Source organism: Monodelphis domestica, chromosome 3, assembly GCF_027887165.1.
Source record: "Monodelphis domestica isolate mMonDom1 chromosome 3, mMonDom1.pri, whole genome shotgun sequence".
Lineage (NCBI taxonomy): Eukaryota > Metazoa > Chordata > Mammalia > Didelphimorphia > Didelphidae > Monodelphis > Monodelphis domestica.
Window position 1 is genome coordinate 178,225,935 of NC_077229.1, and position 14,529 is coordinate 178,240,463.

General features: G+C 33.0%; 1 protein-coding gene across 5 annotated transcripts in view; it reads left to right on the forward strand.

The window, feature by feature from the left end:
* RAD54B (RAD54 homolog B) overlaps nucleotides 1–14,529 on the forward strand; it is a 158,710-nt gene that overhangs the window by 28,550 nt on the left and 115,631 nt on the right. For all 5 annotated transcript variants that reach the window (XM_007488118.3, XM_056823313.1, XM_007488116.2 and 2 more), the window contains one exon: nucleotides 9,869–10,043. In XM_007488118.3, the coding sequence (XP_007488180.2) occupies nucleotides 9,869–10,043 (175 nt within the window). The remainder of the gene's footprint in view (nucleotides 1–9,868; nucleotides 10,044–14,529) is intronic.

Below are 14,529 nucleotides of genomic sequence, written 5' to 3' on the forward strand. Positions count from 1 at the left end.
AACCATATCCCTTCGATCCATGTATTCAAGCAGTTGTTTTTCTTCGGTGTTTCTACTCCCACAGTGTTTTCTCTGAATGTGGATAGTGGTTTTTCGTGTAGATTCCTCCAAGTTGTTCAGGGACACTGCATTGCCACTAATGAGAAGTCCATTACATTTGATTGTACCACAGTGTATCAGTCTCTGTGTATAATGTTTTCTTGGTTCTGCTCCTCTCACTCTGCATCAATTCCTGGAGGTTGTTCCAGTCCTCCACTTTATTATTCCTTTGAGCACAATAGTATTCCATCACCAACATGTATCACAATTTGTTCAGCTATTCCCCAATTGAAGGGCAACCCCTCATTTTCCAATTTTTTTGCCACCACAAAGAGCGTAGCTATCAATATTCTTGTACAAGTCTTTTTCCTTATTATCTCTTTGGGGTACAAACCCAACAGTGCTATGGCTGGATCAAAGGGCAGACAGTCTTTTAGTACCTTTTGGACATATTTCCAAATTGCCCTCCAGAATGGTTGGATCAGTTCACAACTCCACCATTAATGCATTAAATGTCCCAACTTTGCCATATCCCCTCCAGCATTCATTACTTTCCTTTGCTGTCATGTTAGCCAATCTGTTAGGTGTGAGGTGATACTGAGTTGTTTTGATTTGCATTTTTCTGATTATAAGATTTAGAACACTTTTTCATGTGCTTATTAGTAGTTTTGATTTCTTTAACTGAAAATTGCCTATTCATGTCCCTTGCCCATTTATCAATTGGAGAATGGCTTGATTTTTTGTACAATTGGTTTAGTTCTAAATTTGAATAATTAGACCTTTGTCAGAAGTTTTTGTAATGAAGATTGTTTCCCAATTTGTTGCTTCCCTTCTAATTTTGGATGCATTAATTTTGTTTGTACAAAAACTTTTTAATTTGATGAAATTAAAATGATTGATTTTACATTTTGTGATTTTTTTTCTAGCTTTTCCTTGGTTTTAAAGTCTTTCCTTTCCCAAAGATCTGACAAGTATGCTATTCTGTGTTCACCTAATTTGCTTATAGTTTCATTCTTTATATTCAGGCCATTCACCCATTCTGAGTTTATCTTGGTGTAGGGTGTGAGATGTTGATCCAAACCTAATCTCTCCCATACTGGCTTCCAGTTTTCCCAGGATTTTTTTTTTTATTATCAAATAGTGGGTTTTGGTCCCTAAAACTGGGATCTTTGGGCTTATCATAGACTGTCTTGCTGAGGTCATTTACCCCTAGTCTATTCCATTGATCCTCCTTTCTGTCTCTTAGCCAGTACCAAATTGTTTTCATGACCACTGCTTTATAGTATAGTTTGAGATCTGGGACAGCAAGTCCTCCTTCCTTTGCATTTTTTTTTCATGATTTCCCTGGATATCCTTGATCTTTTTTTCTTCCAAATGAACTTTGTTATGTTTTTTCTAATTCAGTAAAAAATTTTATTGGTAGTTTGATGGGAATGGCACTAAATAAATAAATTAATTTGGGTAGGATTGTCATTTTTATTATGTTAGCTTGTCCCACCCATGAGCAATCAATGATTTTCCAATTGTTTAGATCTATTTTTAATTGTGTGGAGTATGTTCTTTTTAAAACTAAAATTTATTGATGTCTTGTTTTTTTTCACATTGGTATAGTTTCCCCCATATCCCTTACTCTCTTTGAGAACTATCTAATATAATAATATTTTATAAAGACTAAATGAAAAGGGAAAAAATCAGCATAGCTTATCAATACCTTGAAAAATTACGAAAATATGAGCAAAACTTGTAAACTTCCCAGTTATATTCTAACAAGTTAGAGAATTTAAAAGAAATAGATAATTATCTACAAAACAAAGAAGTGACACAGAAAGAACTTAGTAATTTAAACATTCACAGCAGCATTCTTTTCAACTTTATATAAACATGTAATCACTACATAACAGATTTTTAGTTTATATACAGTAATAGAATTCATTGTCAGATACCTTATATCAGGAAAATGTGGTATTGATATTCACAAGGTAAAGATAACACTATTATGGGCCTGTTTTCCCAATGAATATTAGCCAAAAGAATATAACAATACACTAAAATTTATATTGTGAGCAAGCAGGGTTCATACCAGGTAGGCAAATATAGTTCACTATCATAAATACTACTTAGGTGAAACAAAGCCAAAAGAAAAAAAAACTATGATGTCAATATATTTATAGAATACTTTTGATGAAATCTCATATTCATTCATTACAAAAACACAAAAAAAAATGAAGAGATTTTTTTATTTAACACATTAAAACCTAGCCAACAGTGAGTGATGGATAAACAGAAGCATTCCACTAAAAACAGGCAGTAAGCAAGGAAATTCACTGCTTTCATTTGGAAATTTTAGCAGTTACAATAAATCAGAAAAATGTTTTGTAGTAACATTGGAAATAAAGCAGTAAATATATCATTTTTTTGCAGGTGATCTGATGATAATCTAGAAAATCCAACTTCCTCAACCTAAAATATTCAAAATCACAGGATATAAGAGAATGCCAAAAATAATCTGCATTCTAATTTGCTAGTAAAAATAAGGCATAATTTTTATAAAATTCTATTTATAGCAATATGAAAAACCCTTAAATATTTAGGAATGAACTTACTGAAGAATATGTAGAACTTGGGCAGCAAAGTGGCTCAGTGGATAAAAAGCCAGCATAGAGATGGGAAGTCTTAGGTTCAAATCTTGCCTCAGACATTTCCTAGCTATGTGACTCTAGCTCTTATCATTCTACCTTGGAACTGATACTTATTAATTCTAAGACAGAAGAGTTAACAAAAATACATTGGACTCATTTTAAGGCAATTGTAAAATTATAACGAACAAAATAAACCAGAATCTAAAAAGTTGACAGTATGTTCAGATTAGATTAATATAGTAAAAAATAAAAATAACTCAAAATTTAGATTTTCTGAAATCCTAATGAAAATAAAAAGGATTTTCTTTATAGAACCTGAAAAAATCATAAGGAAATTTATGTAAAAAAATGATCAGGTACAAACGCCAAGGGGGCTCATTGGAGAGAAAAACTGATAAAGATAGGTTCTTACACTCATACTTTAAAATATATTTCAAAGTAATTATTAATCAAAGCTATGTGTAGAAATTAGGTCATTGGAACAGAGTAAATGTACCAACCATCTGATCAAATTAAAAAACAATTAGCATTTGATACTCCTTTGGAAAATAACAAGTGGGAAAAAGAATTCTTAATTTTTAAAATATAGCTGGGGAAATTGAATATTTGTAGGAAAAGGAATGTAGACTCATGTCTTGAAGCATATATTGCAGAGAATTCCTTCTGGATAATATATTTAAATATAAAAAGACCTCTATAAAAATAATAGAAGAAAATGGAGTAATATATATCTTTGTTCCCGTGCTTCTTGCCTTGGAGGGGAAACATGTTTTTAAAAACTATAAGTAAAAGAAGTTAGGGACTAAATAGTCATGTATAACTATATTAAAAGGGAAAATTTCTTTATAACAAAAACCTAATTACAGTTTAAAAGTTTGGAAAATATAGTAAACACAAAAAGTTAGAAACTTGTTAAAACATAGACTAAAAACATTATAGCACAGAAAAATCTGTTTAAAAAAAATCACAAGATAACTTCCAAGTTCATGATGAATAAATGAGCAAAGAATACACATTTTCAAAAGGGGAAACATATTGTTAAAAATCACTTGAAAAATTGTTGAACCTCATTAGTAAACATAGATGGAAATAAAGAAATGTTTGAGGTACTGTCACACCCATCAAATTGGCAAAAATAAAAGTGAAATTCCATGTTGTATTGTAGATAAATAGGTATATTTATTTATTATTATTAGGAATACAAACTTTCATAGAACATTCTAGCTCAATAGAGTAAAAGTTATTATTTAAAAAATCATACTTTTTGATTCATTAGATCCATTGTTGAACGTATACCTTGAAAGCTACTCAGAAAACAATATAACTATCTGTTAAAGATTTTCATAGTAGCATTTATTTGTGATTTCAAAAAGGTGGAAGCAATCTAAATATCTAGCAATAGGAGAATGATTAAATAAACTGTGGTATATTAACATATTGGCTTGGTAGAATGCCATTAAAAATTGTTAAATATGGAGAATGCAAAGATCTCTTAAAACGCATTGATGAAATGATGTGAAATTATAAGAGGAATTACAGAGAAATGGAATATGTAATCATTTTGGCCACCTAAGAAGAAAAATTAATGAGAAGAATGGACAAAGCATCCATGTAGGAATCTAGAGAAAGTAATGGAAATATTGCTATATCTTTTATTCATTGAAATTAAATGGGCCAAGATGGCAAACTAGAAAATGCAACTGCACTGAATTCTCTCAACGTTCTTCTCCAAACAACTTTAAAAGTTAAAGTAGGAGTAGTAGAAGAAAAATTATGAATTGAAATAACTTTGCAAGATTGATAGAAAAATATTGTCAAAAGAGAATTAATAGCTAGGTAAAAGGCACAGAAAAATACTGAAGAAGACAACTTCAAAAACAGAATTGACCTAATGTAAAAGAGAAATCAAAATTCACTAAAGATAGGAATTTCTTTAAAAGTTGAATTGGCCAAATGAATAAGAAGTACAAAACTTCGCTGAGGAAAACAATTTCTTTAAAAAAATTAAAATTGAATAAGAGGAAGTTAATGATTCTATAAAACATCAAGAAACAAAATAATCAAAAGAATGAAAAGAAGAAAACAAATTTTCAAGGAAAAATGTCCCAATAGCTTAGATCTAGAAGGTAAAATAGAATTTAAGAGAATCAACTGATCATCTAAAAGAGATCCTGATATGAAAACTTCCAGGAATGTTGTAGTGAAATTCCAGAGCTCCCAGATCAAAGAGAAAATACTTCAAGTAGCCAGAAAAAAAAGAATTAAATATCATGTAGCCACAGTCAGGATCATGCAAGACTTAGTAGCTTCCATGTTAAATGGAGTGGTTATTAAAATAATATTCAGGAAAGCAAAGGAGCTAGGATTACAGCCAAGAGCTGTATTTACTCTGCAAATTTGAGTATAATCCTCTAGGCAGTGATGGTAAACCTATGGCATGCATGCCAAAGATGGCACACATGGTGCTGTTTATAGGCATGTGACTGTGCCCCCCCACTAGAGTTTGTAACTAGAAAGGCAGAAGGATTCAGGCAGAGCTTCTCCCTTTTCCCTCTCTACCACACCTGACAACATTTATTCACTTTTCCTGTTCCTCTGCCTTGCAGCCCAATGGGAGTACAAAGGGGGTAAGGTGGGTGGCTAACAGGTGGCAGAGCTGGAAGGGAGCAGAGTGTTTGGACCTGCTCTCTATACTCCTGCTCTCTATACATGTTGAAGACATTCCTCATATCATTTGCCCCTATGTCTAATAGCCCAGTGGGAGCACTTTCCCTTCCCTGTGTGGGGTAAGGAATAGGGGCCAGGGAGTACCCAGCATGTAGTGGGATGGAGGGGCACAGCATGAGGGCTTGGATGGGGAGCTTGCCTGTACTCAGTTTGGGGTTTGGGGTGGGGATGGGGCCTGGCACTCCATCTCTAAAAGGTTCATCACTGCTCTAGGGGAAAATATGAATATTTAATGAAATAAAGGACTTCCAACTATTCCTGATGAAAAGAGTAGAGCTGAATTGAATATTTAACATTCCAACATAAAACTTGAGAATCACAAGATGGTAATCATGAAAGAATAATTAAAGGACTTAATGGGAACTAAGTGGTTTAAAGGATAGGGAGCCAGTCCTAGATACATGAAACCTTGAGTTCAAATATGACTTCAGACACTTTCCAGCTGTGTGTCTCTGGTCAAGTCACTTACTGCAATTGTCTACCTCTTATTGCTTTTCTGCCTTGAAACCAATACTTAGTATTGATTCTAAGACAGAAAGTAAGGATTTAAAAAAAGGGGGGAGGACTCAATAATTACTGTATGGGAATATGATTCCTGGTATGCCTATGAAATTTATCATTAGGACAGTTAAAAGGTATTTATATAGAGGACATGAATATGAATCAATTATTTGGAATGACCTCTAAAATAATGGAAAGGCAAGAAAGAAGGATTTACTGGGAGAAAGGGGAGAAGAGAGGTAGAATTGGGAAGATTATTTCATAAGAATGCAAGGAAGTGCTTTTACAGTGGAGAAGAAAATGGCAGGGGATGACAATACTTGAACCTCACTCAGAATTGTTTCAAAGAGTGAAGAATATATATACTGTGAATGTTAAAAATTATGAATGCCAAAATCTGTAAAGGTTTTGGCCAAACTGTAAAGATAATTTTTAGTGTCTTGATTTAATATCTAAAATTAAGTAGTCACCGTGGGAAAATTTCCAAATATGAAAATACCCAAGTCAGCTGGGTTTTATGGAGATTTTAATTAATATAAATGAAGGAGTTAAGGGAAGGAGAGAGAGAGAAAGAGAAAATAGTAGAAAATAGGCCATTTGTCCTAGGCCTGAGCCTAAGGGAGAGCGAGTCAGTCTTTATCACTCAACACAAGATCATCTTCAAGCAAGCTCCAGTCCTCCACTGAACTCCTGAACTGAGATCAGAGTCCCCAACTGAATTCAATCAACCTCCTTTTAAAGAGAATTTTCTCTTATGTCACCTCCCCTAAATTTTCACACCTACCAATCATAGTAGACGTTTTTTCCCAGTACTGCCCATTCTTAGTTTTCACCTCTCTTTAGTTCTCACCTTCTCTGGGTAGATTATATCTTCTGAGTACTTCACACCTCTTTTGTTAAGCTTGCCTTTTGTAAGTTGCTTGACCTTTTAGTGATTAATTTAACCTTTATAGGTATTTAGCACCTTTTTGTATTAGATCTAAAAACAGACCTAGCTTAAGGTTCTAGCTTTACTATAAGTATGAGTTAGGAACTTTTCATTGTTCAATCAGGAGTTTGCAACTTTATCTTTCCCTAAGGTACTATCTGATTAGGGTGGAGTAATTTTAAAAGTTCTCAAAACATTCCTGACCAAGTACCTCCATTGTTAAAAATGGGGAATAGCTTAATCAATCTTCTGAAATAGAGTCTGAGCAGTTTTAAGATTCACATTCCCCTCGATGATCATTGGGAGACTAGTCTCCCCACTGATAATTTAACATGATCATCTTATAGTCCTAAAGCACTTCTAACTACAGCTGTATACAATATTCAATTTTCTAAGAGGAAATTACAGTAGTGAGGGAGGAATAGAAAAGAAAGAAAGCAAAACCAATATTTTGCTAGGCGCAATGACAGAAAACCAAATTAGGGGCAGTCCCCTTGGCATAAAAGTGTACATTTACAAATAAATGTTCAATCAAACTTCAGTTCAATCAACCATATCCAAAGTTCATTCTTGATCTTCTTGATGTAGTGTCTGTTTTCTGGCATCTTTCTGCAACAGTTCATTCTCTGGGTTTAGGAGTTAGCAAGCTTCTTCCTTGAAGATCCTTCTTGAACAAAAAATCAAAATCTTAGCCTTCTAAACTAGGAGTCCAGGATCAGCTTTAAAAAAAATCTGCTTGAAAATTAGAAGGTGAACCCCATCTTTTCTTCATGCTGAAAAATGGCTCTGGCTGGCTAGAAACACAAATGTGGAGTGTGGAAAGGGAGTGGGGAAGAAAGATTTTTATCACCTTTTGTGGGAAAAAATGGCTGGAATTGGCAGGCTCTTGTGATGGGTCTGGTCTCGGCAAGAGGAGGCTCCAAGCTGAGAGGAGAGTGGTGAGGAATGCTGGCCAAACAGATGGACAGGAGAAACTTATCAGGCAGCAGTGGGTGGCAGGTGGCAGGGCAGGAACAGGAGTGTAGGCACACCTCGCCCCGGGACCCTCCTGGTGGGCAGTGACTGGGCAAACTTACTATCTTTACTGTTAAGGCTATCTGTTCAAAACTTTTTGAGAATTTGTAATCACTTCATGGTAAGCCAAAAATGTGGCTTTTAAAATTAATATTCAATAATAATATTATATTTTATAAAGTTTTATTAATAATAACTAAAACAAAAAAACTGCCTCACTTCAGCACAGTCGCAGGTCCAAGAAAGGAAGAGGGAGGAGTTATAGCCACTTAAGTACAATCACACAAAATGTGGGGATGCAGGAAAATGGAATTTTGGGAAATAGTAAGGGACTTCTGGGGGATGAAGTCCAAAGGCTCAAAATCTCTATTTATACAAATTATTAAATTTTCAACTGAATTTGTTAAATATATAATTAATTGTTGTTCAAATAAAGCTTTATATACCTTTGTTTTATTAAAAAAGTTGAAACTGGTACACTTGAGGGAAATTTTTTATTCAGAATTAATAATTATCAGTATTATTTTCAAAGATTTGGAAAAATTTTTCTGCCCAAAATATTAAAACTTTCAAAATTAATTGTAGAGTTAGATACATTTTATTTAAAATGACTCATAACTCAATTTTTAATTCTTTTCCACTAAACTTATTGATATGTTTTTGGTTTGATAATATTTTAATTTTATTTTTGAATTGAAATTGAATTTTGAAATTTGAAAATTGAAATAGAAAATAATGTGATTGATAAAAAATAATTGATATAATACATATTGTTAACTAAGGAAATAAGTTAAAAACTGCCTTAAGTCCTTTCTTTTTCATTACCACTTATTTTAATCATCTGTTCATATGATAGTGTCTAAAAAGCACTAATCCTATCGTTTTTTTCCCCCTTTGACCTGCTCATATCTCAGGCAGCAAAAGTATACAATTTTCACAGATACTAAGTACATTTTGCTAGTACATTGTATATACTACTCAGTATATGCTGTGTACAGCAGAGAAATGTCATTGGGTTACTAGATTATATAATACATCTGAAAAAGAAAATTTCTCTTACCACTTTTTGAGGTAGTTTCTAGAATAATAATCATATTACAAGAAAAGTATATATTAACCAGAATACATGTAAAATAAATGATTTATTAAGATAAATTTTCAGATTAACTTCATTAGTTGTATCCAAAAGCTGATTCATTGGTTATTTTACTTATAAAAAAAATTTTTTTAACCCATACTTTCTGTCATAGAATCAATTCTATGGCATTAGTTTCAAGGCAGAAGAGTGGTAAGGGAGAGGCAAATTGGGGTTAAGTGATTTGCCCTGAGACACACAACTAAGTAGTGTCTGAGTTCAGATCTGAACTCAAAACTTCCAGATCTAGCTATCTCTCTATCTGTCTCTTTTTAAAACTATCAAAATCATTATTCTTGATATTGTACAATCCAAGAAATTTACTTATGCTATGTAATTAATTCAGACTTTCTTTTTCTTAGTTTATAGACTTGTGAAAAAAGTTAAATTTCTAAATAGTCTTAATTTTGAATGGATTTAGAAAATATTATACATTCATAGTATAAATTATTCCTCTTAAAGATGGCTTTTTGTTTGAGTGGTGTGTGTAGGTCATAGTCAATTTATTTTTTAAAATTTTTTGAGCTGTTCCATGTACTTGGTATTGAGAAATCAGTCAAGGAGTTGATTTCTGCTGATAGTCCTTGGCCTGCTATTGTAACCTATTTAAAAATTTATCTTTTTATTTTATACTACTGTTAAGGTTATAATCCCAAATCTGTAATCAATCTTTAAAATATCTGATAAAATTGTTTAAAATATTTTAACTAAAACTTTTGGTTTTAAAAAAAATTATTAAATTTTATCAATCCAATTTTATGGATTATATGCATACAAAAGGAATAGTATGGATATTTTATATCTCAAAATATAATAATGAAATATAATACAATTTGAGAAGTTAGAAATAATATATTTATGTTGGGATACATTTTGTTTTCCTAGGGAGAGACAACTAAAAATCCTCTACTGCATCTACAAACTGATTCTAGAATTTGTAATTCCGTTTTAAGTGCTGTGTCTTCTAAGAAATCTGCTAGAGAAATAAATATTGGTAAATCCACTGGAAAGTACTGGCCTAAGGCAACTGGAGAGGTATCAGTGGATACAACTAATACAGGTAAGGCAGTCTACCTACTTATATGATAATAGTGTATGCTGATCCTGTAAGACTACCAGCATTTGGAGTAATTTTCTGTTATAAAAAAGCTTTGATAATTAAAAAAACAACACTACTCTTGTTGGTAGTTTATTATTGCTATCTGAATTTAATTTCTAGTGATTAGATTAATAGCAATGCAGTTTCCCCTGTAATAAACTAGAGTGTTCTTTGTACATTTCAAAAGGTCAAACAATAGTAATATCACTGAGTACTTAAAGATTTGATGTACTTTCTTAACTAATCAATTTTTGTGAAAGTTATGTTAGTTGTTTCAGAGGTAAATGTTGTTTGTATATTATCTTTTTGGTAGTAGGAAGACACTGAGGGTTTCTCAATTTAGCTGTACACATGAGATATTGTTTTGATAGTTCTGTGATGGATGAATTGGAGAGAGGAGTGACTGGAGTCAAAAGTCCAAGTTAGGAGGTAAGTGCAGTAGAGTAAATGGAAAGAACTAAGGGTTTGATTGGAAGTAGTTGCAGTGGAAATGTAAAAAAGATTGTGGAGGCAAAATCAGTAAGATTTTGCTAACTCATTGGAGATAGAGAACTGGGGAGACATTGAGCCAGATGATTTTGATGTTCTGTTTCAGGGATGCTAGAAGAGGTTAGTATTGGTGATAGCTGAACCAGAGAACTTTATATGGCCAGGGTTGGGAGGCAGATTTAGACATGTGGATTTTGAGATGCCTGTAGGATGTCTAGATATAATTGTCAAGCTTATTTGTAAATGTGAGATTAGAGGTTAGAGAGGAGTTCAGAATTGGCTATGTAGATTTTAGTGTCATAGTAATGATAACTCAAATTTTTATCGTATTCTAAAGTTGCAAGGTTTCTTTATAACCATGTGAACCAAGGTAGTATAATTATTATCCTAGTTTTGCAGATGAGGACACTAAGAGTCTGAGAGGTGAAATGCAATTGGTCATGTAGCTAGAAGTGTTTTGAGACAGAATATAGACTTACTTGTCTTGACTTTCAAGCCTATAAATTCTGGTTCTAAAATTTCATCATTTGAAGTTGAGTGCCATCAAGGAAAGAGTTGTGATTTGTTTCGTGATAGAAAAGATTACTAGGCAGCAGCTGGGTGGCTCAGTGGATTGAGAGCCAGGCCTAGAGACAGGAAGTCCTGGGTTCAGATCTGACCTCAGACACTTCTTAGTTATGTGATCCTGGTGTAAGAATATAAAATTTTAGGTTTTTATGCTAATATGAAAGTTTTAAAGTAATACTGTGGTTGCCAATTTAAAGATATTATAGCTTGAGTCAAGATGACTTTTAGTAGCTTTATTTACAAAGAGGAAGAAAGAGTTAAAGTGGAAAAATGTTATCACCTTAAATGTTGCTCTGGTGTCTGGCTCAGCCCTGTCAGGACTCAGTAATCTTTAGCCTGAGGACACGTTGGTGTCTTCAGCAAGGGTTCCACCAATACAACCTTCTCCAGGAAATGAAGGCCTCTCCGGAACCAATCTCTCCAAGCCAGGAAAGGAAGACCAACTACTCACCCAGCAAGTTGATGCAGGTTCCAGGGAAAGAGTCTCCTTCAATACAGCTCACCAACACAGAGTCCCAAGATGAAGTTCCAAGACAAAGGCCCAATGCAAAGTCCAAAGAATTAGTTCCCAAAACTGAACTCCCAAAAGCCAAACTCTCTTGGATAGGAAGTTCAGCACTTTTTATAGCTCTTTTCCCATGTCACTTCCTGTCCCTTCTTCCACTTTACAGGAACCAGTCGCAGTCTTTTGATTTGTCTAGCACTGCCCAGGGGGTGGTCACTGGCCTCTGGAGTTGTCACCCACTCTGGCAAAGTGGCTTGTGAACTCTCATGCTTAGTGACTGGTAGGGGTGCTTAAGGTTTTGATTGATTAATTTAAAAGTTGCTGATTGATAGACAAAGAAAGTTTGATTCACTCTTCACATTGGGCAAGTCATTTAACCCCCATTTCTTACCCCTTACCATTTTTCTGCCTTGAAACCAATACACCGTAAGGTAAGGGTTTAAAAAAAAAAGTAGCAGAATGATTTTTATCATCTTTTTACAAATGATTAAGTTAGTTTAAGATGTTTGGAATTTGTGATATATTTAATAAAGCAAATCTTTATATAAGCATTCATTTCAGATTGTATTCCATGCTTTTGGTTGAATAAATAGATTTAATTTATAAGTCTGATAGGCTAGAGAATATAGTTCCTCAGATATAGATATACATGATAGAACTTGTTAATTAATTTTCTCCTTCACTTGGTAATTTTTTGAAGTCTTTTAGTTCATTGGAGAATTGTGGGAGTATACATCTGACTTCAACTGTGAAAGGCTTTAATGAATGTAGTTTGAGCCTTTATTATCTTATAAGCTGTCAGAGTTCTTTCTTACTATGCTATTGATGGGTTCCTAGAATAGAGGTATGCTGGAGCTAGTTCATGCTGGTTTGTTATATCTATTTGTTAAATTTCAATACAATATGAATATTTGTATCTTGGAAATTTATAAATACTGCAAACTAGAGTTTGATTTATTGATTGTTTAGACCTAAGAAAGTGATGAAGATGTTAATGCAAATTGAAGTTAAGTGTATATATTGTGTGTAAGTATAAGTGTGTAGTGTATAATCCACCCCTCCAAGCTGGTTGTTAAACATTTATCAGCACATTCTGCTGTAACTACTATCAGACGATTTATGAAATTCTAGTTGATATTGCCCTTGATTACTGATTATTCTCTTTCTCTCCTTACATGGATGCCTTTTCCCCCATAACCAACTCCCCATGATGAATCTCTATTACTAATGTCAATTCCAGTTCATTTTGTTTTGTCCATTTTTGTTTCAACCATGTCCTACATTTGTCCTCCTTTTTCTTAGTTCCACCTCAGTTTCTTTGGTCACAGAGAAAAGAGTAAAGTTAATAAGTAGTTTTCATTTATTTATTTATTTATTTATTCAACTCTCTTTTTGGCCTGATTAATTTAGAGAAGGGCTATGTTTAGGAGTGGGGGAAGATTCATATTTGCCCTTCTGTCTCCATTCAGGGGGAAACTTTTTATAAAAGGAATTAAGGATTACCTTGTGGTACAGCCATTGTGGTCTTCGAGTAAGAAAGACATAACACAGATTCATAGAAGTAATAGCTAGCTTTGTGATAACAAACACATTGCTTAACTCCTCTGAGCCTTGGCTTTCTTGTCTATAAAGTGAGAATAGTGGTATTGTTACAAGTTTTAACTAAAATTATAAGTGTGAAGTACTTTCTAAGTTCTAAAGTGCTATATACAAAAAACTTTTCATTGTTGTTGGGTTATTTGAGTTGTGCCTGACTCTTTGGGACCCCATTTGGGGTTTTCTTGGCAAAGATATTAGAATGGTATGTCATTTTATTTTACAGTATATCTGCTAGCTTATTATTAGAATTTCTTACGGGGAGGGATTGGAAGGCTCTGAAGGGGGAAAAAAACAACAAACTTCTCCCAAATGGTTTACAAATGTCATTTTGCTTATTAACTATCTTCTTTAGAGATCTAAAGTTGATATGCCTCAGGCAGTATAAATAAGTTAAGCAAGAAATAATAACAGGGTAGTTAGGTTGACATAAGGGGTCCCCTAAATATTATACTGAGACTTTGGGGACCTCCTATTTATTTGTTGAGAAAAATTTTTTGTAATACAGCAATTGAATTTATTTTGTGCTCAGATATTATAGTTTGATATAAAAGTAATTTTCATGTGATTGTCTTTTAATGTAGTTTCTGAATCTTAATTCTTAAAATGAATATGGTTTGTTAAATTGAATAAAATTAAGCACAGACAGTGTGCCACATACTATGGTAAAGGCTCTGAATATAAAAAATTTTTGAGGCTTTCTGTACAAAGATGATTTGAAATGCTTTGGGTCCACAGTGAGATGTAACATCTTTTGAAATATTTAGTTCAGAATTTACTTCAGTGTTCCAAAGATCCATGATTTGATAGCAGTGTGTTTACTTCCTCTGTCAATAAAAATTGCAATCCTTCATTCTTATATAGGACATCTTGATAATTGCTGTAAGAAATTGATCACTTCTTAGACAACTTTAGCTGACCACTCAAAACTTAATAGAATTCATCAGATACTAATAGGCTACAAGATCTTTTCAGCTTGGAAGGACTTTCTTGAAGTCTTTACATCTTCTATTGCAATGTCATCCATGATGAATTGGACTTTATTGAAAGGATTTGGAATTCAATTTCATTTTTGTGTGCTTCATTATATAATAATATTGTAACTTTTTTCAATCTTATTTTGAATAGAAGAAAACTCAGGGATTGATTGTTAGAATTTGTTTAAGCAAAGCTCTTTATTTTGGTTACCTTGTCTTCTTAGATTTTTAAATCATTTTGTGAAGTTTTTTGGTTTTTATTTCTGAATTTGTTAACTAGGATATTAAAAATGTCAATCATATATATAATTTT